This window comes from Myxocyprinus asiaticus, chromosome 6 (assembly GCF_019703515.2).
Source record: "Myxocyprinus asiaticus isolate MX2 ecotype Aquarium Trade chromosome 6, UBuf_Myxa_2, whole genome shotgun sequence".
Classification (NCBI taxonomy): domain Eukaryota; kingdom Metazoa; phylum Chordata; class Actinopteri; order Cypriniformes; family Catostomidae; genus Myxocyprinus; species Myxocyprinus asiaticus.
Genome location: NC_059349.1, coordinates 38,829,511 through 38,853,589, shown reverse-complemented (window position 1 = coordinate 38,853,589; position 24,079 = coordinate 38,829,511). Strand labels below are relative to the sequence as shown.

The window sequence follows — 24,079 nt, the reverse complement described above, 5'->3', positions numbered from 1 at the left end:
GTCTGGATTTAATTTCAGGAGTTCATTTTTGCTGCCCAGAAGAGTTTAATGTGAACAGATTGTGTTGCCATGAGCTGTTGTGCATAATTAATTTTGGCACATAAGGCCTTTTACTTAAATGATAGAGTTGGATGCATTATTTTATAGGGAAACAATTTTATTGTCAAATCTCTACATTTAAAGTCCACATGAAATCAAAATTGACCCTATTTACTTTCTTAATGCATGTTTCTGGGGTATTTGGGAATTATAAATTGGTTCTTGACAGTGTTTACAGTAATTGTGTCAGGGCTCTTGGGGGGTCCCCAACCCTAAACCCCACATAACCACCACCAAATTTGCTGACCCTTATTGTGTATATCAAGTATAAATAATACAAATAAAACTTAAGCAAATATTAAAAAACTGAAAGAATGGTGCACACGTACTAAATTTCACTAAATGTTACCATGTTCTTGTGCATGAACAGGAATATAAATGTTTTTTTACTCTCAGTGCAGAACTTTCCAGATTCAAGTCCCACACTGGCATATTTTACTTCGTTCTTTTTCTAAAATATACCAATAAAAATAGCAACTCTATTCCCCTGGGTGTATAACAATGGAGTCTTTTTTCCTTTTTTGTTAGTGATTTCACTGGCATGATTAACTTTACCTCAAAGCAGTGGTTAACTTGGTCTGATCAGTGGCAGCTTCATTTGAACGTTATCATCCACTAACTTTTATTGTTAACTTTAATTAAAAATACCTGCTAGTACATTATAAATATGACTATTCAACACAAAGGTAAATACAGGGATAATTTAGTCACTCAAGAGTATGATCAATCATAAATTAACAAAGATTTGTAACTTTAGTCTTATCATACGAAGACGATAAGAAAAATGTATCCAAAAATTAAAATTCTGATATCATTTACTCACCCTCATATTGTTCAAAACCCATACAATTTTCTTTCTTCCATGAAACACAAAATACGTTTTTTTAAGGGACTGACAGCGTTATTCACCATTCATTTTTATTGTATCTTTTTTCCATACAAAAAAAAGTGAATGGTGACTGATGCTGTCAGTGCATAACATTCTGCCTAACATTTTCTTTTGTGTTCCACGGAAGAAGAAAAAAACATACAGGTTTGAAACAACATGATGGGGAGTAAATGAGGTTGACTAAATTATGATAGAATGTTTATTTTTACAGTATTATAATTATTATAATTTTTTTTTATACAGTATTATAACAGTCCCAAAAATTATTTTGTATGGCCCAGAATGAAAGTGTTCTCCTTCTCCCACCTTTTCTTTCCCAGGTATCAGAGTCCAGAGTCCTTGAGTGTCCCAGCATCCAGATCACCACTATCTCCCCTGAGGATGAGTCAGGCCCAGCAGGTGGAAGTTACTGGGAAAGTGGGGGTGGCTGGGACAGGGAGCGTCTATACCTGCCCCTGTTAGACTCCTACCGTGACGTCATGACAGGGGCAGGTTCCCTTAGTCCCAGCCCGAGCCCTGCTACCAGTTCCTCATCTCGTGGATGGCTGAGTCCAGCATCCAGCTGTGATTCTCTTCTACTGGAGGAGGAGGAGCTTAATGAAGCCACCGCTCACTTCTGCCTATCGCCCTCCTCGCGTCCCACATCTCCTGGGGGCAAAAAGCGCAGGAACTCTCCGCTGGCCTCCCCCAGCACCTCTCGCCGTGGGAGCTACTCAGAGGATCACTCCTCCATTCCAGACACAGGAGAAACCTCAGCTCAGTTTCAGGCTCCAGGAAGCTGTGAGCTCAACATCCCACAGAAGACCAGGAAGACCTCTCTGGAACAGGTGATCCTCCTGAGATATGGTTGTTAAACTCATAGATGGTCCACCCTTGGCATTGTTGGCATACTTTGAAACTGTATCTTCCCAGATTACCAGCTACCCATAATTTAAAGTAGTTAAGTTATAGTCACGCTACTCTTTTGATAAAGCAGCCACATTAAAAGCTACCAAAAAAAACAAACTACATACTAAATACTAAAAGCTAAATACAATGAAGCTATTAAAGCAGAGCAATATCCTTTTATACTTTAATTATACATTTACATTTATTTATTTAGCAGATGCTTTTATCCAAAGCGACTTTCAAATGTGGAAAATAACAAGCAATTTGTCATACAAAAGTGAACAATATCTGCAGTTTCACACTGCCATGTTCCAATAATAACTAGAGTAGTAGAGACCTGTCAGTAATAAAATTGACTTATTTGAAATCAGAGCAGTATTTATCTGGCACTAAACCAATGAGGATCTCAATCAAGGTGATATTACACTTAAACTGTAATGTACAATACATAAATAAACAGATAAACATACACTAAATACAACTAATAAAACAAAAAATATTTGATGTAAAAATGTATTTAAGAGTCAAAAAGTGATGAACAGCAGCATTTAACTGACACAAAAAAGTGTCAGTTAAATTCTAACACAATTGATACAGAAAAAAAACAAAATGTCATGCAGGGACAGATCATTTTTAAAACCTGTTCAAATGACTCAGAATTCTTTGTAAACTGAACCATCTGCAAGGCATTTAAGTTATTCTAGATTCAAGTGCCCTCAAACGAAAAAGCTTTTAAAAAATTTTTTTTTGAAAATGTAAAAATTCAGAAAGTTTTCTGTGAGGGTTAGGTTTAGGGGTAGGGGATAGAATATACAGTGCATCTGGAAAGTATTCACAGCGCTTCACTTTTTCCACATTTTATTATGTTACAGCCTTATTCCAAAATGGATTAAATTCATTATTTTCCTCAATTCTACAAACAATACCCCATAATGACAACGTGAAAGAAGTTTGTTTGAAATCTTTGCAAATTTATATAAAAATTTTTTTTTTTAAAAAACACACACACACACACAACAACATGTACATAAGTATTCACAGCCTTTGCTCAATACTTTGCTGAAGCACCTTTGGCACCAATTACAGCCTCAAGTGTTTTTGAGTATGATGCTACAAGCATGGCACACCTATTTTTGGGCAGTTTCTCCCATTCTTCTTTGCAGGACCTCTCAAGCTCCATCAGGTTGTATGGGGAGCGTCGGTGCACAGCCATTTTCAGATCTCTCCAGAGATGTTCAATAGGGTTAAAGTCTGGGCTCTGGTTGGGCCACTCAAGGACATTCACGGAGTTGTCCCGTAGCCACTCCTTTGTTATCTTGGCTGTGTGCTTAGGGTCGTTGTCCTGTTGGAAGATGAACCTTCACCCCAGTCTGAGGTCCAGAGCGCTCTGGAGCAGGTTTTCATCAAGGATGTCGCTGTACATTGCTGCATTCATCTTTCCCTCGATCCTGACTAGTCTCCCAGTTCCTGCCACTGAAAAACATCCCCACAGCATGATGCTGCCACCACCATGTTTCACTGTAGGGATGGTATTGGCCAGGTGATGAGCGGTGCCTGGTTTCCTCCAGACATGACGCTTGCCATTCAGGCCAAAAAGTTCAATCTTTGTTTCTCATGGTCTGAGAGTCCTTCAGGTGCCTTTTGGCAAACTCCAGGCAGGCTGTCATGTGCCTTTTACTGAGGAGTGGCTTCCATCTGGCCACTCTACCATACAGGCCTGATTGGTGGAGTGCTGCAGAGATGGTTGTTCTTCTGGAAGGTTCTCTTCTCTCCACAGAGAAACGCTGGAGCTCTGTCAGAGTGACCATCAGGTTCTTGGTCACCTCCCTGACTAAGGCCCTTCTCCCCCGATCGCTCAGTTTGGCCAGGCAGCCAGCCCTAGTAAGAGTCCTGGTGGTTCCAAACTTCTTCCATTTACAGATGATGGAGGCCACTGTGCTCATTGGGACCTTCAATGCTGCAGAAATTTTTCTGTACCCTTCCCTAGATCTGTGCCTCGATACAATCCTGTCTCGGAGGTCTACAGACAATTCCTTGGACTTCATGGCTTGGTTTGTGCTCTGACATGCACTGTTAACTGTGGGACCTTATATAGACAGGTGTGTGCCTTTCCAAATCATATCCAATCAACTGAATTTACCACAGGTGGACTCCAATCAAATTGTAGAAACATCTCAAGGATGATCAGTGGAAACAGGATGCACCTGAGCTCAATTTTGAGTGTCATGGCAAAGGCTGTGAATACTTATGTACATGTGATTTTTTTTGTTTTTTATTTTTAATAAATTTGCAAAGATTTCAAACAAACTTCTTTCACATTGTCATTATGGGGTATTGTTTGTAGAATTGAGGAAAATAATGAATTTAATCCATTCTGGAATAAGGCTGTAACATAACAAAATGTGGAAAAAGTGAAGCGCTGTGAATACTTTCTGTATGCACTGTATAGTTTGTACAGTATAAAATACATTATGGCTATTGAGAGTCCTCAGAAACCACAAATACCAACATGTGTGTGTGTGTGTGTGTGTGTGTGTGTGTGTGCTGCCTCATATTAAAAATTTTGCACATTGCAAATTTTTAATGTTCAGTTGGGTCAAGTTGCAACAAACCCTTACAGTTAAGAAATCCCTTAGTTGTAATCGTAAGGGGATTGTCACTAATGGTTTTCTTAACTTAAAGGGATAGTTCAACCAAAAATAAAAATTCTCTCATCATTTACTAACCCTCATGCCATCCCAGATGTGTATGATTTTCTTTCTTCAGCAGAACACAAACCAAGATTTTTAGAAGAATATCTCAGCTCTGTAGGTCCATACAATGCAAGTGAACGGTGGCCAGAACTTTGAAGCTCCAAAAATCACATAAAGACAGCACAAAAGTAATCCGTATGACTCCAGTGGTTAAATCTATGTATTCCAAAGCAATACGATAGGTGTGGGTGATTTTTGGAGCTATAAAGGTCTGGCCACCATTCACTTGCAATGTATGGACCTACAGAGCTGAAATGTTTTTTTTCTAAAAATCTTTGTTGTGTTCAGAAGAAGAAAGAAAGTCATACACATCTGGGATGGCATGAGGGTGGGTAAATGATGAGAATATGAAAATATTTGGGTGAACTATCCCTTAAAGGATTTTCTTGCAACCGTCCAAATAAATTTGAATTCTAACACTCATCTGATGCTGTATTAGTTGAATACTACTACATGTATATTTGTGTCTGGAATCAAATAAACAAATCATTATGTGATGTGAGGTTGTAATTGTCTATATTCTGTCTTATGCCTATTTTGGTGTGTTTCTTCTTGTGCCACTGCAGGTTTCATCCCGAGATATAGAGCCAGAGCCGACCCTTGTTCAAAACTCTCCCTGCCCCCTCCCAGAGGCTCCTCAGCTGAGAAGAGAGCCCTCCACAATAGGCATGGACTACCTATCCGTGCCTCCTGCTCTGGGATGGGGCAGAACCAGGGCCAGCGCTCACAGTCCTCTCTTTAGGTTAGCCCACATTCCTTCTCCCCTACTTTATTTTCATAGAATGTGTCTGATGGGCTATGATATTTATGGCACGCACACACTGCAACTAAATAAATACAGTTGTTAGTTACTCCTCTGACAACATTGCATTCTATGGGGCACAATGGGCCTCATTCATGAAACACAAGCAGAACTAATTTTTGTGTAAATCATTCGTAAAGCTGTTCTGACGTAAATTCTCAGATTCATGAAAGTATTTTCATAATGTTAGTTGGTACAAATAAAATTTACACCTGCTTCTGACCATATGTAAATCGTGCATAAGACATCCAAACATTTTGTGTTCTTTTTTTGATAGAAGTGATATTAACTAAATAATGAAAAAATTAACTAATAATTGAATGAATGAAATTAACTTAGTGCTGTCTGTCGATTAAAATTTCTAATTGCGATTAATCACTTAAATTGTTTTGTAGTTTATCGCAATTAATCGCAGATTTTGAAAGTGCTGAAATTTGACACTATATATACTTCTTTTCCTGTCAAAATGCATTTATTTCCATTTTAGGAAAGAAAACAAAACAATATGTAACAATGTAATGCTTTATTAACATTTATTAAATAAAGCCCCAGTATAAAGATAGTACTGCGCTAAAATAGCATCAATTCAATTAACATTGAACATTTTCCAAAGTCTAAGTGGGAGTTTGACTAATTGAAACAACTAGTCTCATAGGTTGCATGCAATGGGCATTAAATCGCTTAAACTCTCATCCTCCACAATATTAATCTGCCGGTAGACTGTGGCTCTCTGCTTTGTTGGAGCAGTCTTGAAACCGCGTTCATGATTCGCATCAGGGCGTCAGCGGCACTTTGAACTTCTCTTACAAAAAATCGAAACTAGCCGCAAACTTGCTGCAAATTTGCAGTTTTTTACCAGAAGTTTGCAGCTCTTCGCTGGTTGTGGTGAACCTCCGGCAAACCTTTGGCAACAATGGACAATTTGCCACAAGTTTGCCATGAACTCTCAATTTTCGTAAGGGTTCACATGAAGAGTGCTTGCAAACAAAAATGTCTCATTCTGCGTTTTGGTGATAGTTAGGACTTGACGTGCTTCTGTGGTAATTAAAATGCACCTTACATAGGCTGGTGGACTATGTAACTCCCAAGTCCCATCTGGGCTTGTTTTGTACATCAAATAGTGTTAAGAGGTCCTTTCTTCATAATTTTATCACAGAAGTGCTGTTGTGTGTGTGTGCAGAGATTATTTTATGTACTGAGATAACAACGTCCGTGGCTCTATCATTGGAGAGAGCGTAACGGTCAACTAGTGTGTTACGTCCATAGAATGTCTATGGGACCGCCGCATTATGCTGTTTTTTTTTACTAAGATTGTAGGCTTCCCTTGATAAAAGGGCTCTGGTGTGTGTCTGTCTGTGGCGTGTGCATCAGTGTAATTACTCCAGGCGGACACATTACAAAGGTTCCGCCCTTCCCAACATGTGTTTATGTTGTATTAACAGTAAATGCATTAATCGCGAATAAGAAAATTTAACGCGTTAAACTATTTTATCACATACGTTAACGCGTTAATTCTGACAGCTCTAACACACACACATATATATATATATATGTGTGTGTGTGTGTGTGTGTGTATGTATATATATATATATATATATATATACATACACTTAATTGAAAAAGTTTCTTCTAAGTACAGTTTATTCCCAACTCTGCTTCATAAATTTTATATAGTTTTTCCAGCAGAAGTGCTTGGCATGGGGCAAAACGATCATGGGAAGACGCAGTTTGTGTTTGATTTTCTCAAAAAAACAAATGCCCTCTAACATGACTGGTTGGACAGTTTCTTCATTTGATATGAGCTCTATAATTTAGGTTTCATAATTCAGTATAGGCATTGATAAATTGTGTTTATTTAATAATGTATGGTCAATACTAATGCTGTTAAACCCATAAATAAACACATCACAGGCAGGTGCGTACACAATACAATGGGAAAAAAATAGACAAAGCTGGCTGTCGTAGCTTGCAGATCTTTATTAGTTTCAGTCAAAGAACAGAACCAGAGAAGGTTAATGATGGTGGGCATCCTCCTGCAGGCATGAACTGAAATTGTTTTAAACCAAAGCTTCATGTCAAACCATTTTATTTGACCATTTTAGTGGCCTGCCACTTACCCCTCTCCCCCCATTTCTGGAGAGGAAGCTGCAACAACCATCTGCGACCCTGGCCTGTGGACCACCTTGAATTTAAAAGGCTGGAGAGCTATATACCAACGGGTGATCCATGTGTTGGTATCCTTCATGCGATGGAGCCACTAGAGTGGGGTGTGGTCCGAACAGAGGTTGAAAGCACAGCCCAACAGAGGGTGAAAGCACAACAGATAGTACTGGAGGGTGAGGACCGCTCACAGGCTGCAATTGCTGCGGTCTTATCTATTTGGGGCCGCACCTGCTCATGACCCAAGTGTAAGCCCAGATACCATACTTCCACCCATCCAATTGTGCACTTCTTTGAGTTTGCAGTGAGTCCCACCCATCTCAGCAACTTCAGGACAGTTCAGAATTGGTGTAATCCGAACGGTGTGGAAAATGCTGTCTTTTCACGGGACATTGGAGTTAAGGGGATCTGCCAATATCCCTTCGTTAAATCCAGTCTAATAAAAGCGAGCCACGCCTAACCGATCAAGTAGCTCATCAATCCGAGGCATCGGGTATGCATATAATTTAGACACCGCATTGACTTTTCTGTAATCCACACAGAACCGGACCGAGCCGTCGCTCTTAGGAACCAGAACTACTAGGCTGGCCCAGTCACTGTGGGATTCTTCTATTACCCCCACATCCAGCATGGCCTTTAATTCTTCCTGAACCACAACTTTTTTGTGCTTGGGTAATCGGTTGGGAGGAATGCGTACCACTACCCCTGGGGTCGTTTCGATGTGGTGCTCTATGAGATTCGTACAACCAGGAAAACCAAGAACATGTCAGAGAATTCTCCGTGCAACCTGGCAACCTATGTGACTTGGGATGGTGAGAGGTGGTCTCCACAAGTGACCGGGGTGACTTGAAGTTCACCTCCAGTCTGAACTCCTCCCTCTCCGGAATCGCCATCGCCAAAGTCACGGGGACTACCTCTCTCCAAGGTTTTAAGAGGTTGAGGTGGCAAATATGACATGCTCCGCCTCTACCTGTTCATTTCACCTCATAATCAATTTCCCCAACTTGTCTTGTGACCTCAAAGGGTCCTTGCCACTTCCCAAGTAATTTAGAGCTTGATGTGGAGAGCAATACAAGAACTTTATCTCCCGGTGTAAATTCCTGTAGTCGAGTACCCCTATTATACATCCGGCTTTGGCGTTCTTTAGCCTGGAGCAAATTCTCCTGTGTTAATTTCCCCAGTGTGTGGTGTTTTGCTCTCAGGTCAAGAACATATTGAATTTCGTTTTTGTTGTTTGAAGGTCCCTCCTCCCAATTTTCCCATAGGACGTTGAGCACACCGCGTGGTTGACGCCCTACAATAATTCAAATGAGGAGAACCCCGTGGAGGCTTGCGGGACCTCACGTAATACAATAATAGGGGCTTGAGCCACTTGTCTCAATTCGAGCATCTTCGTGCATTAAATTACTAATCATATTCTTTAGGGTCTGATTAAATCGTTCGACCAAGCCATCCATTTGGGGGTGGAAAACGGTTTAAATCGGTTTAATCGGTTTGTTCGAATCGGTTTAATCCCCAATAATTCGTACAGTTCGCGTAGTGAATGTGAAATAAAGGTAGTGCCCTAATCAGTGAGGATTTCTTTTGGAAACCCCACGCGGGAGATAATTCTGAAGAGTGCCTCCGCAACACTTCATGCTGAAATGTTGCGCAGAGGCACTGCTTCCGGATATCGAGTTGCATAGTCCACCAGAACCAACACAAAGCGATGCCTGCGTGCCGTCCATTCTAATGGCCTGACGAGGTCCATACTAATTCTTTCTAAGGGGACCTTGATCAACGGAGGATGGGGCAATGGAGCTCTTGGGGTGGCCGGTGGATTCACCAGCGATAGAAACGGGCCATTAGACAGTTCAGTGTTTTTTCCTGCCCTAAGTGACCCGCCATCGGATTATAATGAGCCGATAATAACAATAGGAATAACATTTCCCGATAGCACCACGGTATTAACAATTGGGTTGTATCCTCTTTTGTCTGAGTGTCCTGCTTCACTCGATACAGTCGATTCTTGATAATTGAAAAATACGTGCAACTGCAATATCTGGCTGGAGGCACTGACCATCAATCACTCTCACTTGGTCGAAGAGTCTCGTTTCGCATCTGCTCCAGAGGGAAATCCCCTGCAGGGAATCTTCTAAGGGTTGGGGAAGCAGAGACTTCCCTCTCCCTTACGTCCTCCTGACGTGGAGCTGACGCAGATGGCCCTGGCACCGCCTCCCCAGCAAGCGAATCACACAACACACACCGATACACTTTGTTGCAGGACCCATCCACACATATTCCCCTTAATAAAGTAGTAAATGCTGGCCAATTCGTACCCAAGATTAGTTGATGGGAGAGGCGGGGACTAATGGCTGCTTCAGCACTATGCTTTTGTCCCCAAAATTGAATAATGACCATCACTAAAGGGTAATTTTGAATATCCCAATGCACACACCTTACCTTCACCCGCCGACCTGTATCCAAAGCCTCGGATTGAACCAAGCTTTGGTGAATGGAGGTTTGATTACAACCTGAATCCACCAAGGCTTGGTATGTACCCCCCTTAATAATCACATGTATCCGGTATGCTCCAGCTCAATCGGGGGCGACCTGTGGCACGTCAGGGATCCAGAGCAATGTCTACACCTCCATCGCAGGGTATCGGTCCTGGAAGTGCCCAGGTTCCCCGCAGCTCCAGCAGACCGGCCCAGACTTCATGCCTACACCCACGGCAGCGGATTCACCAGCCTGTGGGGGAGAGCGGAGAGGGTTAGGGAAAACCAACAGGTTGAATGGTCCACAGGACCGGGGATTCGGTTTTGGGGACATGATTCCCCATTTCCAGGGAACCGGAACAGGATGGGGGGAAGGAGAGGGGGTTGTAGGAGAGAGAGAGAGGGAGAGAGAGAGAAAGAAGAGGAGGGCTCGCCGGCCCCTGAATATGCTGCCATATGGTCCTCAGCCAGCTGGACCTTTCTTTAGATCATCATACACCAGGAGGTTGGACGCAGGTAGTTGTTGGGCCATGAGTTGAGCTTCCCCGGACAACAGCGGCACGAGGCAGGCCGTCCATTGAGTGCTGAGCCAGTTGCATGCTTCCGCCATCCGATCGAAGAGCTCAAGGAACGCCTCCGGGTCGTCTTGAGGTCCCACCTTTGTCAGCGTGATGTGCGGTATGGCCATAAGTGGGTCTGGGGTCGCGGCTGAAGACCCCTCTTGGTGTACCAAGCTCCATAGCACCTGCCAGTCCTCCGCCTGGAAGAGCGCCTGGAACCGCTGCTCCTATTCCATACGCAGCTCAAGCAGAGACTGATGTTGGGCTCGGTGGATGCTGGCGAGGGTCTTGAATACTTCGGCCAGTGGTGAGGTCTCCATGACGATGTTTTCTTCCTCCTAAGTCCTGGGCTTCGGCACCACTGTGATAAGTCTCTTGCTATCTTTGTGAAGGAGGAAGCGGGATCCGGATAAACAATCCACGTGAGTCTTTATTGATCACACTTTTCAGTTTAACACACAAATGTTTTGCTTTTCAGCATAACAAAACACACACATAAATCCCGCTGCATGCGTCTCTCTCTCCCTCCTCCGGTGGTCTGGATTGCCCTTTTGACCCTCTCTACCTCTCACTGCAACACAAAACATTTCCCACAGGTGTCAATCCTTACCGCTCTTCCTCTCCCGGCCTCGCTCTCCACAGACGTCGCTCGGCTACACCCCCATCACCACACTATTCTATTCTTTCTACGAGGTAAATGCACTACATACATAAAAACTATTTCATTAGTGTTCCATAGATGTTAAAAGCCATTACAAGCGAGACTGGTGCCTTCCTTATGGCATTTTCATGGGAGTGGATTATGATAATTGTAAATGAACGTGCACACACCCCTATCTACGAATGTTTGTAATTCATTAACAAACACACATTTAAAGAACAAATCTGGGCAGTACACAGCGTTTTTGAATCCGGAGGAAAGTTTTCATTCTACGCATAAATTGCGATTTTTTGGAATTTGTGGAAGTTACATTAATGAGGCCCAAAGTTTGATTATTTAGGGGAGTGACAACCACATTCTAAAACCAAATTAACTTCTTAAAACATTTAGGCAGTGACAATCGAATTTTCATTAAATCAATTAATGATTAATTCATGAACAACTTGTTGTTAATGCAGTGATATTATTAAAAGTACAAGATATTATTAAAAGTGCAAGACAGAGAGTGCATGCTGTTAAAACCAGCAGACTAACAAGCATAATCAAGTTTAAATGGTTTATTAACATTTGGATAATACTTCTCCACTCTCCAATCACTAATGTTAGTTTGGTCAAAATTTGCTAATACTAAATGGGCTAAATTTTCATAAGTTTAGGGTTTTAGGAGTCTGATGGGATGAATAAGAAAGGTTGATCTGTAATCTTTGAACTCAGATCTTATCTGGTATTTTCTCAGGTCTAATGCACTACCGCCACTTGACTGGCCCCTACCTTCCCAATTTGACCAGTATGAATTGCACATTGAGGTGCAGCCGCGGCCACACCATCGTGCTCATTATGAAACGGAAGGGAGTCGAGGAGCAGTGAAGGCATCACCTAGAGGCCATCCAGTGGTGAAGGTAACACTCATTTAGTTATAGGTGGGCTCATATGCTGTAACCTCCTCTGTGAGGGTGCCAGGTGGGGGCAGTGGCCAGAGCCAACATTTTTTGTGTGTAAATAAAACATATAAAACTTGATTTATTATTTAAAATTATTTATTATTATTATTATAATTATGCGTATCTTGTTTTCTGTTGGCTGTGCATGGTAATCAACAATCAATTTCGTTCATGTGCAGTACTGGGTGTAGCTGATTACAAAGTAATTAGTTACTGTCATCTAATTACTTTTTAGTCAAACAAGTAATGTAATGCATTACATTTTAAATTCTTGTAATCAGGTTACAGTTATTGACTTTCAATTAAAGTAATTACGTCTTTACGCCTGTTAGCATTTCCATGACAGGTAAAGGGTGTGCGACAATGAATGAGGAATTATAGTCTTTTTAGATTTAAATATATTGATGCTGCCACTGTGCGTAAAATGTCTGTTAAATTATGATATGTAAATGTATGCACAAAACCACAAAAACTTTCTATGGAGCTCACTGAAAATATTATACATAATTATTTTCTATTTTCTCTCTTACACTGTCCCTCAGCTCGCAGGTTATGTTGAGAGACAGCCGCTCTCCTTACAGGTGTTTGTTGGAACGGCTGATGACAGATCAATACGGCCTCATCCTTTTTATCAAATACACAGGTAAAACTCTCAGATCAAGCAGTCCTGAACATAGACATTTGTGATAGATCCATGCCTTATAGGAAGTTCACCCAAAATTACAACTATGTTATTATTTACTCATACTGATGTTGTTCCAAACTTGTATGACTTTCCTTCTTCTGTGGAACACAAACGGTGAATTTGTGAACAATACGTGTTTCTCACGTAAAGCTATTGTATGGCTTCAGAAGACTTATAGCTAGGCTTGGGATTTATGCCATTTTCACACATCAGTAATCTGAAGATTTTCACAATGATTTTCAATAAATATCGGGCTTTTTTCAGATATAAATAGGGTTGCTCGTTGCACAATAGTCTTTGTCTTTCAAATATATTTCTTAACACAATTTTGGTAAAGCATGAGCAGCAGGGTAAATTAAAGTGGGTCGTGCACCAGACGCGTCTGGCAAACAACATGGCGCATTGTAAAATTCGAAACAATTATTTTTTATGAAGGTACATACACACACACATCTCAGGAGGTTGTTAAAAATTCTGCAGCACCACAGAGCTCAATCACACAAATCATTATCAGAGGACATAGATTATTTACTCTAGTTATTACTGTATGATATATTGTGTATAAGTATCTTTCATAGAGCCTACAAAATATATTTTCAGTTACAAGTATGTCCTTTTGTGGTTTGACAGCTTGAATGAAAAACCTATTCAAAGCTACATACAGGGAAATTGCATAATAAATCGTTCAGTTTGCATTATTACACCAGTTTCATGCACTAACCTGCAAACTCATCAACGTCACTTTGTTGGTGTTTCTCAATACTTAGAACGCATTTTTGTTCTTGCTTTCTTGAAAAAAAAAAAACAGTCATGCCGAACACCCTTGAAAGAGTGAATTCGGACGACATGAGGACATACAATGTGAGTTTTGAGATGTGCTGCGATATGTAGATTCAACAACCTCTTAACTATTTTCTTTTTTTGGAGGTGGGTGATGACTTCAAACAAGTCCACAAGAATGTAAGAACGCAAAAAGAACGAACATTTAGAAACGGCCTGTTAATTCTTTAAGAAAAACAAAAACCTTCGTAACTTTCGACTGCCATCAGCTCGTAATGTGTGTGTGATATGCGCGACATGCTTTAGTAAATGTTATGTCACCCCCTTGTGGTCTCCCAAAGCTATTACGTCAGACTACATTGAATGTATTGCAACTAGCAGTGAATTGAAAGCACACAAATTAGGCTTCTAATTTAAATAACAGCTGATGTTAATATATTAATGCCTCAAAAATGTATTGATAAAATAACGTGCTGATCATTAATCGATATATCAATATTTTATGACATCCCTACTTATAGCACGTGATGTTTTTGTAATTTTGGAGGTTGACAGCCCCAGTCATCATTCACTTTCATAATATGGAAAAGAATAGCTAGGATATTCTTCAGTCATTCACCTTTTATTTTCCATGGAGGAAAGAAAGTCAAACAGGTTTGGAACAACAAGAATGAGTAAATAATAATACAATGCCAGAATTATTCCTTAAAGTGAGATGTGCTTCTTTCCTCTCAGAGTGACAGGGAAGATGGTGGGCACAGCTAGTCAGGAGAGCATCCAGGCTGGCACCAAACTCCTGGACATCCCACTCAACCCAGAGAACAACATGACTGCCCTGTAAGATGCAAAGAGACATATAGCAGTCTGATTTTGTGTAATAGATCTCAAGTGATGGTATCTGAATCCCTGTATTTCTCTCACAGCATTGACTGTGCAGGTATTTTAAAGCTGAGAAACTCTGACATTGAGCTCAGGAAAGGAGAGACGGATGTGGGGAGAAAGAACACTCGAGTACGTTTGGTGTTTCGCACACACCTCCCTCTGTCCCCTCCCATCGTCCCGCTGGGGCGGGTCTTAGCCCTGCAGGTGGCCTCTTTACCTATTGAGTGCTGTGAGTGTGCAAATCAAATTTCTAGATGTAACTAACTGCCACTCTCTAGGGTTCCCATGGCCATAGAAAACCTGGAAATATCGGGGAAGAGTCATTTCCAGGCCTGGAAAAATAATGGAAATTACAGAAATAAAATATTTTTTCCATGAAAAAGTAATGGTAATTCATTGGTCAAAATACATGGATACATGGGAACCCTGGCTCTTACATTTTATTTAATTTCTACTATTTTATTTCATTTATTTCTATTATGCCTATTATTTCATTTAAATATTACTTCATTTCATTCTATTATTTAATTTACTATTTAAATGTTTTAATTGTAATAAGTGCTCATACATACAGGTATTGTTTTTTTCATCAACTCATACTAACTCACATACTAACAACTTCTCTCAATTATCAGCACCGTTTAGTCACTTTTCCTACTGCACATTCATTTGCAGCACTATTTTCACCTAATGTTATTGATATCACTGTTCATTCTATGTTAAGTACACAGGCACACTTATGGGTGCATTCAAAACACTGCTTCACGAAGTTTCAAAACCTTAAAAATTTTTTTGTTTCAACCAGTGCTTCGGAGCACGTATCAAACTGGCCAAGTCACGTGACTTCAGCAAACAAGGCTTTGTTACGTTAGTGTTTCTGTGATAGCTGAATGGTGTGCGACAAAGAATGAGGAAATGTAGACATTTTGAATTTGAAAAACTTTTCTAGGAAAAGTGATTTAGAAAGTAACTTAAAAGTATAATAATTAGTAATATGATTACTTTTTAGATTAAGTAATCAGTAAAGTATTCTGATTACATTTTTAGAGAAGTTGTCATACCAACCACTCAAGATGGCGCAGAGTATGGCTGCTGTGTTGCGAGCTCCGACAAAACATTGCAGCTTTTTGTTTGTTTTGTTTACAGTTCTTATGTTTTTTGTCTTGGATGTTGTCTGTCTTATTGTATACGATAGACAAACACTTTTGGACATTGGTTCTGCAATTGCACACCGAAAACCGGACTTCCAATTCCTGAATGCCGACCCGCTGTTTACAAATACGCCAGCGGAGCCCTTTGTCTGGGCTGCCCGGCCACGGAAACGCAGAAGGAAAAGGGGAAATAGAGCCGGTGTTCTCATCAGAGTAAAACATCCCGTAAATCGACCCCCGCTACCCAGTATTCTACTGGCAAATGTTCATTCTCTGGACAACAAGCTCTGCGAGCTGAAAGCGCGGATCTCTTTCCAATGAGAGACGAGGGCCTGCTGCATTATCTGCCTTACGGAAACTTGGATGTCTACTGAGATTCCAGATTCAGCCATCGAACCCACAGGGTTCTCCGTGCACCGAGTGGACAGAGCAAAAGACCTCTTAGGTAAAAGCAGAGGTGGTGGTGTATGTTTTATGGTCAACAAATCCTGGTGTGATCAGAGGAACGTACATTCTATCAAGTCTTTCTGCTTTCCTGATCTGGAATTTCTCATGCTTCTGTGTCGACCATTCTGGCTACCGAGGGAATTCACAGCGGTCATTATCACTGCTGTGTACATCCCACCACAAGCTGACACAGACCGGGTACTCAAGGAACTGTATGGGAGTATAAGTGAGCAGGAAACCACGCACCCTGAGGCCGCATTTATTGTGACCGGGGACTTTAACAAAGCCAATCTCAAATCAGTTGCACCAAAATACCACCGACATATCAGTTTCAACACACGATGGGATCGGGTTTTGCACCATTGCTACTGTCCCTTCCGGGATGGCTACAAATCCCTCCCCCGCCCACCATTTGGCAAATCAGACCACTCTTCCGTTCTCCTTCTGCCCGCTTACAGGCAGAAACTGAAACAGGAAGCACCCACCCTCAGAATGACCCATTGCTGGTCGGACCAGTCAGATTCTACGCTACAAGACTGTTTTGATCACACGGATTGGAAGATGTTCCGGTCCGCCTCTGTTGACGACATCGAGGTTTACCGGCTGTCTGGGCTGCCAGTCAGGCTGACTGGCATCCTGTTGCTCTGACCCCCATCATCAGCAAATGCTTTGAGAGGCTAATTTGCAGTTTGCTTACCACAACAACCGCTCCACTGATGATGCCATTGCATCTACACTACACACTGCTCTCTCCCACCTGGAAAAAGGAACACTTATGTGAGAATGCTGTTTGTAGACTACAGCTCAGCATTCAACACCATAGTGCCCTCCAAGCTTTATGTGAAACTCCGGGCTCTGCGCTTAAACAGCTCACTGTGCAGGTGGATCCTGGACTTCCTGTCAAGCAGACGCCAGGTGGTTAGAATGGGCTCATCACTAACCCTCAACACTGGAGCCCTACAGGGCTGTGTTCTCAGCCCACTCTTGTATTCCTTGTACATACATTACTGTGTGGCAACACACAGCTCCAATGCCATTATTAAGTTTGCTGATGATACGACGGTGGTAGGTCTGATCACTGACAATGATGAAACAGCCTACAGAGAGGAGGTGCATACTCTGACACGCTGGTGTCAGGAGCACAACCTCTCCCTCAACGTCAGCAAGACCAAGGAGCTTGTGGTGGACTTAAGGAGAAAAGACAGAGAACACAGCCCCATCACCATCAATGGAGTATCGGTGGAGAGAGTCAGCAGCTTCAAGTTCCTCGGTGTCCACATCACAGAGGAACTCACATGGTCCATCCACACTGAGGCTGTTGTGAAGAAGGCTCATCAGTGCCTCTTCTTCCTGAGATGGCTGAGGAAATTTGGAATGAACCACCACATCCTCACACGGTTCTACACCAGCACTGTAGAGAGCATGGCTGCATCACTGCCTGTTACGGCAACAGCACCGCCCACATCCGCAAAGCCCTGCAAAGGGTGGAGCGAACTGCCAGACACATCATCGGAGATGAGCTTCCCTCCCTCCAGGACATATATACAAGGCGGTGTGTGAAAAAAGCTCGGAGGATCATCAGAGACTCCAGCCACCCGAGCCATGGGCTGCTCTCACTGCTACCATCAGGCAGGCGGTATCGCAGCATCAGGACCCGCAACAGCCAACTCCATGACAGCTTCTTCCCCCAAGCAATCAGACTTTTGAAGTCTTGATCTCTCATGATCAATATACATCAGCACTGCACTTTATTAATCTTATATTTAACACCGGACTGTCATAAATTATATTCTCTCTTAACAACACACTGGCAACTGACTATCAACCGACAGCCTGAATGTCAATACAGTACAATACAACCTACTGTATGTTTTATATTTACTTTATATACTATTTTTTTATTGTATGTGTATTCTATATTATGTGTATGTGTATTCTATATTGTGTGTATTGTATACGGTACATTGTATATTATTAATGTGTTGTGTAATTATGTGTATATTAGATATGTAAATTGTGTTGTGTAAATCTGATGTTTATTGTAAATTGGTATATGTCTCATCACTGTCATGACTGCTATGTTGCTCGGAACTGTACCCAAGGCTTTCACCCACTGTTGCACTTGTGTATATGGTTGTGTGACAATAAAAGTGATTTGATCTGTAGTCATTTGTAGTGGATTACTTATTTGGGTAATTTACCCAATACTGCTAAGCTAAAAAAGGTTGAGAAAGAGACCAATGAGAGAGACATATGTACTGTATTTTGTGAGATTTATTAAGATTAATATATTACTTGGAACAAACTTTCCTAAATAAAAACAAAAAATAAATGTAAGCACTCTCAGATTGTGCGTTTACAGGAAAGCAGGGTAGTCTAGTGGTTAATGAACCGGGCACATGCTTAATTATGTACTTGAGTACTTCAATTAAATCAATTTAAAAAAGTAATCATCCTACAAAAGCCAATTTATATATGGTCTACATATTCTGAAAAGATTGTCCTTTAATGAAAAATGTATGTCAGTTAATCATTTTCAAAGCATTGTGTCATTGTAGCTGCTTTTGACTTGAGTCTTACCATTGCATTTACACGCATGTGACCAGCAGATGTCCTCTGCTTGAATTCAAAATAGTGAATCATTTTGTGAAGCAATTGGTACAAATGATTCGAAGTTTCGAAAAGCTTCGTTTTTCCCATCACGACACAGGCATACAATACATTATTGAACTGCTGTGTGTCAGCCCTTACTGCCATTTCTCAAGTTTATTTCTTGCATTTATTTACCCTACTTTTTCCTGCAGCACAGCGCTCTGCACAGGAGCTTCCTATAGTTGAGTCTGTCAGTCTCACTTCCTGTTCAGCTGAGGGAGGGGAGGAGCTTCTGTTGGGAGGGACCAACTTTCTGCCCACCTCCAGAGTTTTCTTTATGGAGAGAGGATCAGGTGAGTATTGCAGTACATTACTGCATATATTTAAGCAATATTATGAGACTGTCACAAGCATGAAGAAATAAGCATACTGTCTCCTTCATAACTTGCATAACATCACAGAATATCTCAGTAGAGTTTTGGTCTATTGGCATAAATTCGGGTCCACTTTACAACTTCTGACCAAGAACTGTCCCCTTTGACAGAAAAAAAAAAAGATTTGACCTACATTTAAAGCAACCATACGCAGTTCGTTTTGTTTTTATGATGTTTAAGGGTGGGTAACTCCTTCAACCTTGGCAAATCGAGTGATTATTTCTTCTCCAAAAGTCCTCATTGTAGCAGTCTGATACCGTGTGAGCACGACTTTAAAATGACTTTAAACACAACTTGTTAAACTGATAAAAACCTATGCACCCTGTCTCCCGAAAATTGTGTATAAGCCACCCAGTAAGATTTCAGCATGCTATTTATTGCAATTTTTGTGTCTGATATGCATTAGACAGTCAGTTAAGCCCTGTTCCCACTGCCACAATCCCATTCATTTTCAATGAGAGCACAACGACTTCCGGCGACACAAGCTGCCGTGGCCATTGACGACAGAGATCGCCGTGGAGAGCGACAAGACAAGTTGAAAAAATTTAATCATTATGCAAATGACTAGCAACAATCGTGAGCAACTACCAATGAGAGTGAAGACAGCGGAGCTCACATCATCTGTCTCTTGGCAGACTGGTGGAGATGAGTGCAGGTAAGATGGAGAAGTTTCAGTGTAGTGAGGGATTTTTTGTAACCATATGCATGGATATAAAAAAACAATGATGCGTGGAAAAGCGTGTCAGAAATGGTCTACATTCCGAGTGAGTTTGATTCATTCATTCATGATAGATTGATTGATCGTCTTGTTAATGATTTATGTTGACAGATTGATCCTCTTGTTAATGATTTAATGCAATAAACACTGCTGCACATTTTATAAAACACTCTACACTGCAGAATGTACATTTTTAGAGACAAAGAGAACGTCTCCGGTTACACATGTAACCTCCGATCCCTGAGATGAAGGGAATGAGACAATGCTGTAAGCGCTATGGGGAGAGTCCTTCTACACGACCTTGCTGAAACCCTTTTACAATCACGGCAATCCTCTGATTGGTGATGGTGTCTGAGCCCCGCTCCTTCAGGTGCACAGTAGGCCTATATAAATGGGCACTCAATCACCATTTCTTCAGAATTTTCTGACTGAGGGACAAGATTGAGTCACTCGTATTATGAAACTCTGAAGTAGAAGTGTGGCCAGCTTTCGCAATGTCTCATTCCCTTCATCTCAAGGATCCGAGATTACATGTGTAACCGGAGACGTTCCCTTTCGATTCAGTTCACTCGACATTGCTGTAAACACTATGGCATGGTTTCCACTAGTCCTTAAAAAGTCTTAAATTTACTTTTTAAAATTTAAGGCCATTAAAAGTCTTAAATATCTTAAATAAATTACAAGAAGTCTCAAATTTGTTTGCTGAGTTCTTAAATTTTAGGGCGTGAATAGAAGAGACACTTAAAACAGCAGAATCTGCATGTGTCAAAATCATCTCTCTCTCTCGCTTTCTCTCTCTCTCTCTCTCTCTCTCTGTCTCTCTCTCTCGTGCATCCATCATTTAGCAGCTGACGCTTGAGTTTAGTGTGAGCGTGCACAGGGAAGCGCATTTTTACTGAACTTACGATGTTACACATGTATAAACCTTCATAAACCCGTTAATCAGAAATGCAAATGCCGTTATTCAGCATCACTGTAAGCGAGCGATGCGCTAACACTGACGCTCCTGCTTATAATCAACAAAGCTGTCAACAGTATAGTTTGCAAGCACGCGAGGTCGGAGCGGTCTTTTGACGCCTTTCAAATCATTGCGCTTCCTTATTTTACATTACCTTTGACAATAATTGTAAAGCTAACTGAACTAATCAGAGTTACACCTGTTATATCTCTCATCTCCACCTCTCTTGAGCTCCATCTGACATATACAGGTATTTTCTCTGCCATCTGAATCAGTCAATTTAAAAACATTTGTAATAATTTACAAAACAATAATAATATAATTATATACAATTTTAATATTAATAATATACATAATATGAAAATATATTATCTATATTTAATATTTAGTGTACAGTCTGTTTTCAATATACATCATAACTAATTATGCAGCACAGTTCTCTTTCATAATTTAATCTGTTAACATTTTCAATACATATTGTCAACTTTAAATGGCCATTTTTAAGGTAACTGACGAGTTTTGACTTTTGCTTGAGATATTTCACACAAAAATTTAAATTGTCATCACTTACCTTCATGCTGTTGAAAACCTGTATGATTTTCTTATTTCAGTGGATATTAAAAGGAAATATTAGGGAGTTTCAGTCATCATTCACTTACATTGAATGAAAAACAAGATGCAGTGACAGTGAATGGTGACTGAGACTAAACATTTTGCTTAACATCTCCTTTTTTGTTCCATGGCAGAGAAAAATTCATACAGACTCAAGGGTGACCAGTGATGATAGAAAATTCATTTTTAAATGAACTGCCCTTTAACTACCTGTTAAAATATTTGGTAAAGGTATCTGCCAAGAAAAAATATATAAATGTTATTCAGCACATGCTAGACCTTATTCACAGCAGCGCCATATTAAATTTTTTACGAGAATGACAACGAGGCTGTGAGGGATAGATGTACAGTCTCTTCAATGGGCTGTACTGCAGTTTAAAGAGCACCTATTATGGTTTTTAAATGTGCCTAATTTTGTTTTAAAGGTCTCATACAATAGATTTACATGCATCCAAGGTCAAAAATACACTTTAATTTGCTCATAATTTAAATTGCAGCATTACCTACGAGTGTCAAAAATGACTCGTTCAATGATCCGTTCTAAAGGATTCATTCTAAACTCCTCCTTTCAGAGAGCCTACTCTGCTCTGATTGGTCAGATGTCCCAGTCTGTTGTGATTGGTCTACCGCTGTGTAGTGTAGTGTTTTAGGGCAGGTCAAAGCGGTTCGCGAGCAGCCAATGAAGACCAGAGGCGGGTTTTTTGTTACCAAATTACGTAGGTTAGTACAGGTATTCAGTAGTCCAGTATGTCTGGAATTACTAACGACTCATTTCAGGTGTTCAGAATCGGTTCTTTCTTTTGGAAGTCAATAACTCCATTTGTCGTGCACTTTGATTTTTGAAACTCTGCAGACTTTTTTACATTCACAAACAGCTATATAACACACTACATGAAAAACCATATTAGGTGCTCTTTAAAATGTTTTTGGATTGTTCCACAGACAAAACATTGGAAAAATCTCTTTTCAAGGACACTCAGTAGACAAAAAACTCCAGACAACATGAGTTGTGGAAAATCAGATGGGATCTAGGAGCTTTTTACAGATTTATACCATGCATGCCATTGAAGAGGTGGTAAGTCTATACCTCACAGCATCATTTCCATTCCCATTAAAAATCAAACATGGCGCTACTGTGAATAAGGTCTATAGACCAATCCTCTTGTTTACAAAAATGTCAGCGCATGCGCAGTAAGTGGTGGCAGAAAGCCCGCTGACTGTTGTTTTAGATTTGATAGATTAGATGATTAAATGAAAGTATGACACAAAACCATCATAAATACGAACATATTCTTAGCGATACAATTACTATAATAAATGAGTTAATAACAAACGTAATCATGTTCGTTATAAATTTTTGCTGCAAAGTTGTGAGTTTAAATGATCTCAGTCCAGCCAGCTCTGTTGATGGCTTGAAGCCACAGCAGTCAACTAGAGCCCTCGGAATAATTTTACAACAAACGTAATCTGATAAAAATTTACTTTTTACAGAAGGTTTTTGCCACCACTTCCATGTTTGACATAAGCGGTGACATTGCCAAAGCATTGGTCTATTGTGTCACATCTTGCTGGAAAGCAAGTGACTAAAGAGAAGGGTCACAATATAGGCTACATACTTTAGGCTATGTGCATTCTTAATGAATTAATTTAGATTTTTAATGTTGTATTAACTTATTTAAAAAAAGAAAACACATAAATGCACAATAAAATATAAAAAACATGTCCAGAGACATCCAGGTAGTCTCAGTGGTTTTGTATTTACCAGCTAATGAATTATTTAATGTTTTTTTTTTTTATTATTTTTGCAAAAGTGGGCTTACATTTTTCTTATATTTGGCCTTAAAAAGTCTTAAATTTCATTCCTTCGAACCTGCAGAAACCCTGTATGGGGAACGATATCCCATCACGCTGCACTACGTGACATCACACACCCAAAGTTATAACACTAAATAGAGATATTCATAAGGAGTCACAGGCCGATGACTTATAAGTCATATTTAAGTGTATATGAATAGTCCCAAGTAGTACTCTATACAGAGAGGACTTGTGAGGAGATGGACGCCACATCCAGGTTATAAAATCTTGCAAACGTGTTTTGTGAGGACCATCCTGCTGCCAAACATATGTCCTGTAAGGACACACCACTTGTCCACGCCCATGACAAGGCCATGCCTCTGGTTGAATGCGCTTTGACACTGTGGCGAGGGCGTGGTTGAGTGTCTGTCCAGAGAGAGGGGAAGCAGTAAGGATTCATCCCTGGGTGACAATTAGGTCTAACAGCTGTTTCTTGTTGCAGTAATCCAGGAAGAGCTATAAGAGGATCCCACGCCAGAGCCCAGGAAGAGAGAGAGAGTGATGCATAGCAGTGTGTAGTTAGTGTGTTTGAAGAAAGCTACCTATGAGTCATTATTGTGTGTGAATAAAGAGTTGAATTTACTTGAACCACGCTTCCTCCTTCCCATACTGACCAGTCCTACTACAGTGGTGCCGAAACCTGTCATGGAGTCCTCGCCGTTGGCCAAAGTAATCCAATCCCTCGCCAGCATGCATCAGGCACAACACCAGGCCCTGCTTGAGCTACATCAAGAGC

The 24,079-nt window shown here is 40.7% G+C and overlaps 1 protein-coding gene across 2 annotated transcripts in view; it reads left to right on the top strand.

The window, feature by feature from the left end:
* Window positions 1–24,079, top strand: part of LOC127442571 (nuclear factor of activated T-cells, cytoplasmic 4-like) — a 38,999-nt gene that overhangs the window by 3,985 nt on the left and 10,935 nt on the right. For both annotated transcript variants that reach the window (XM_051700706.1, XM_051700705.1), the window contains exons 3-9: window positions 1,309–1,815; window positions 5,196–5,371; window positions 12,026–12,188; window positions 12,773–12,873; window positions 14,431–14,532; window positions 14,619–14,806; window positions 18,980–19,120. In XM_051700706.1, coding sequence (XP_051556666.1) covers window positions 1,309–1,815; window positions 5,196–5,371; window positions 12,026–12,188; window positions 12,773–12,873; window positions 14,431–14,532; window positions 14,619–14,806; window positions 18,980–19,120 — 1,378 coding nt within the window. The remainder of the gene's footprint in view (window positions 1–1,308; window positions 1,816–5,195; window positions 5,372–12,025; window positions 12,189–12,772; window positions 12,874–14,430; window positions 14,533–14,618; window positions 14,807–18,979; window positions 19,121–24,079) is intronic.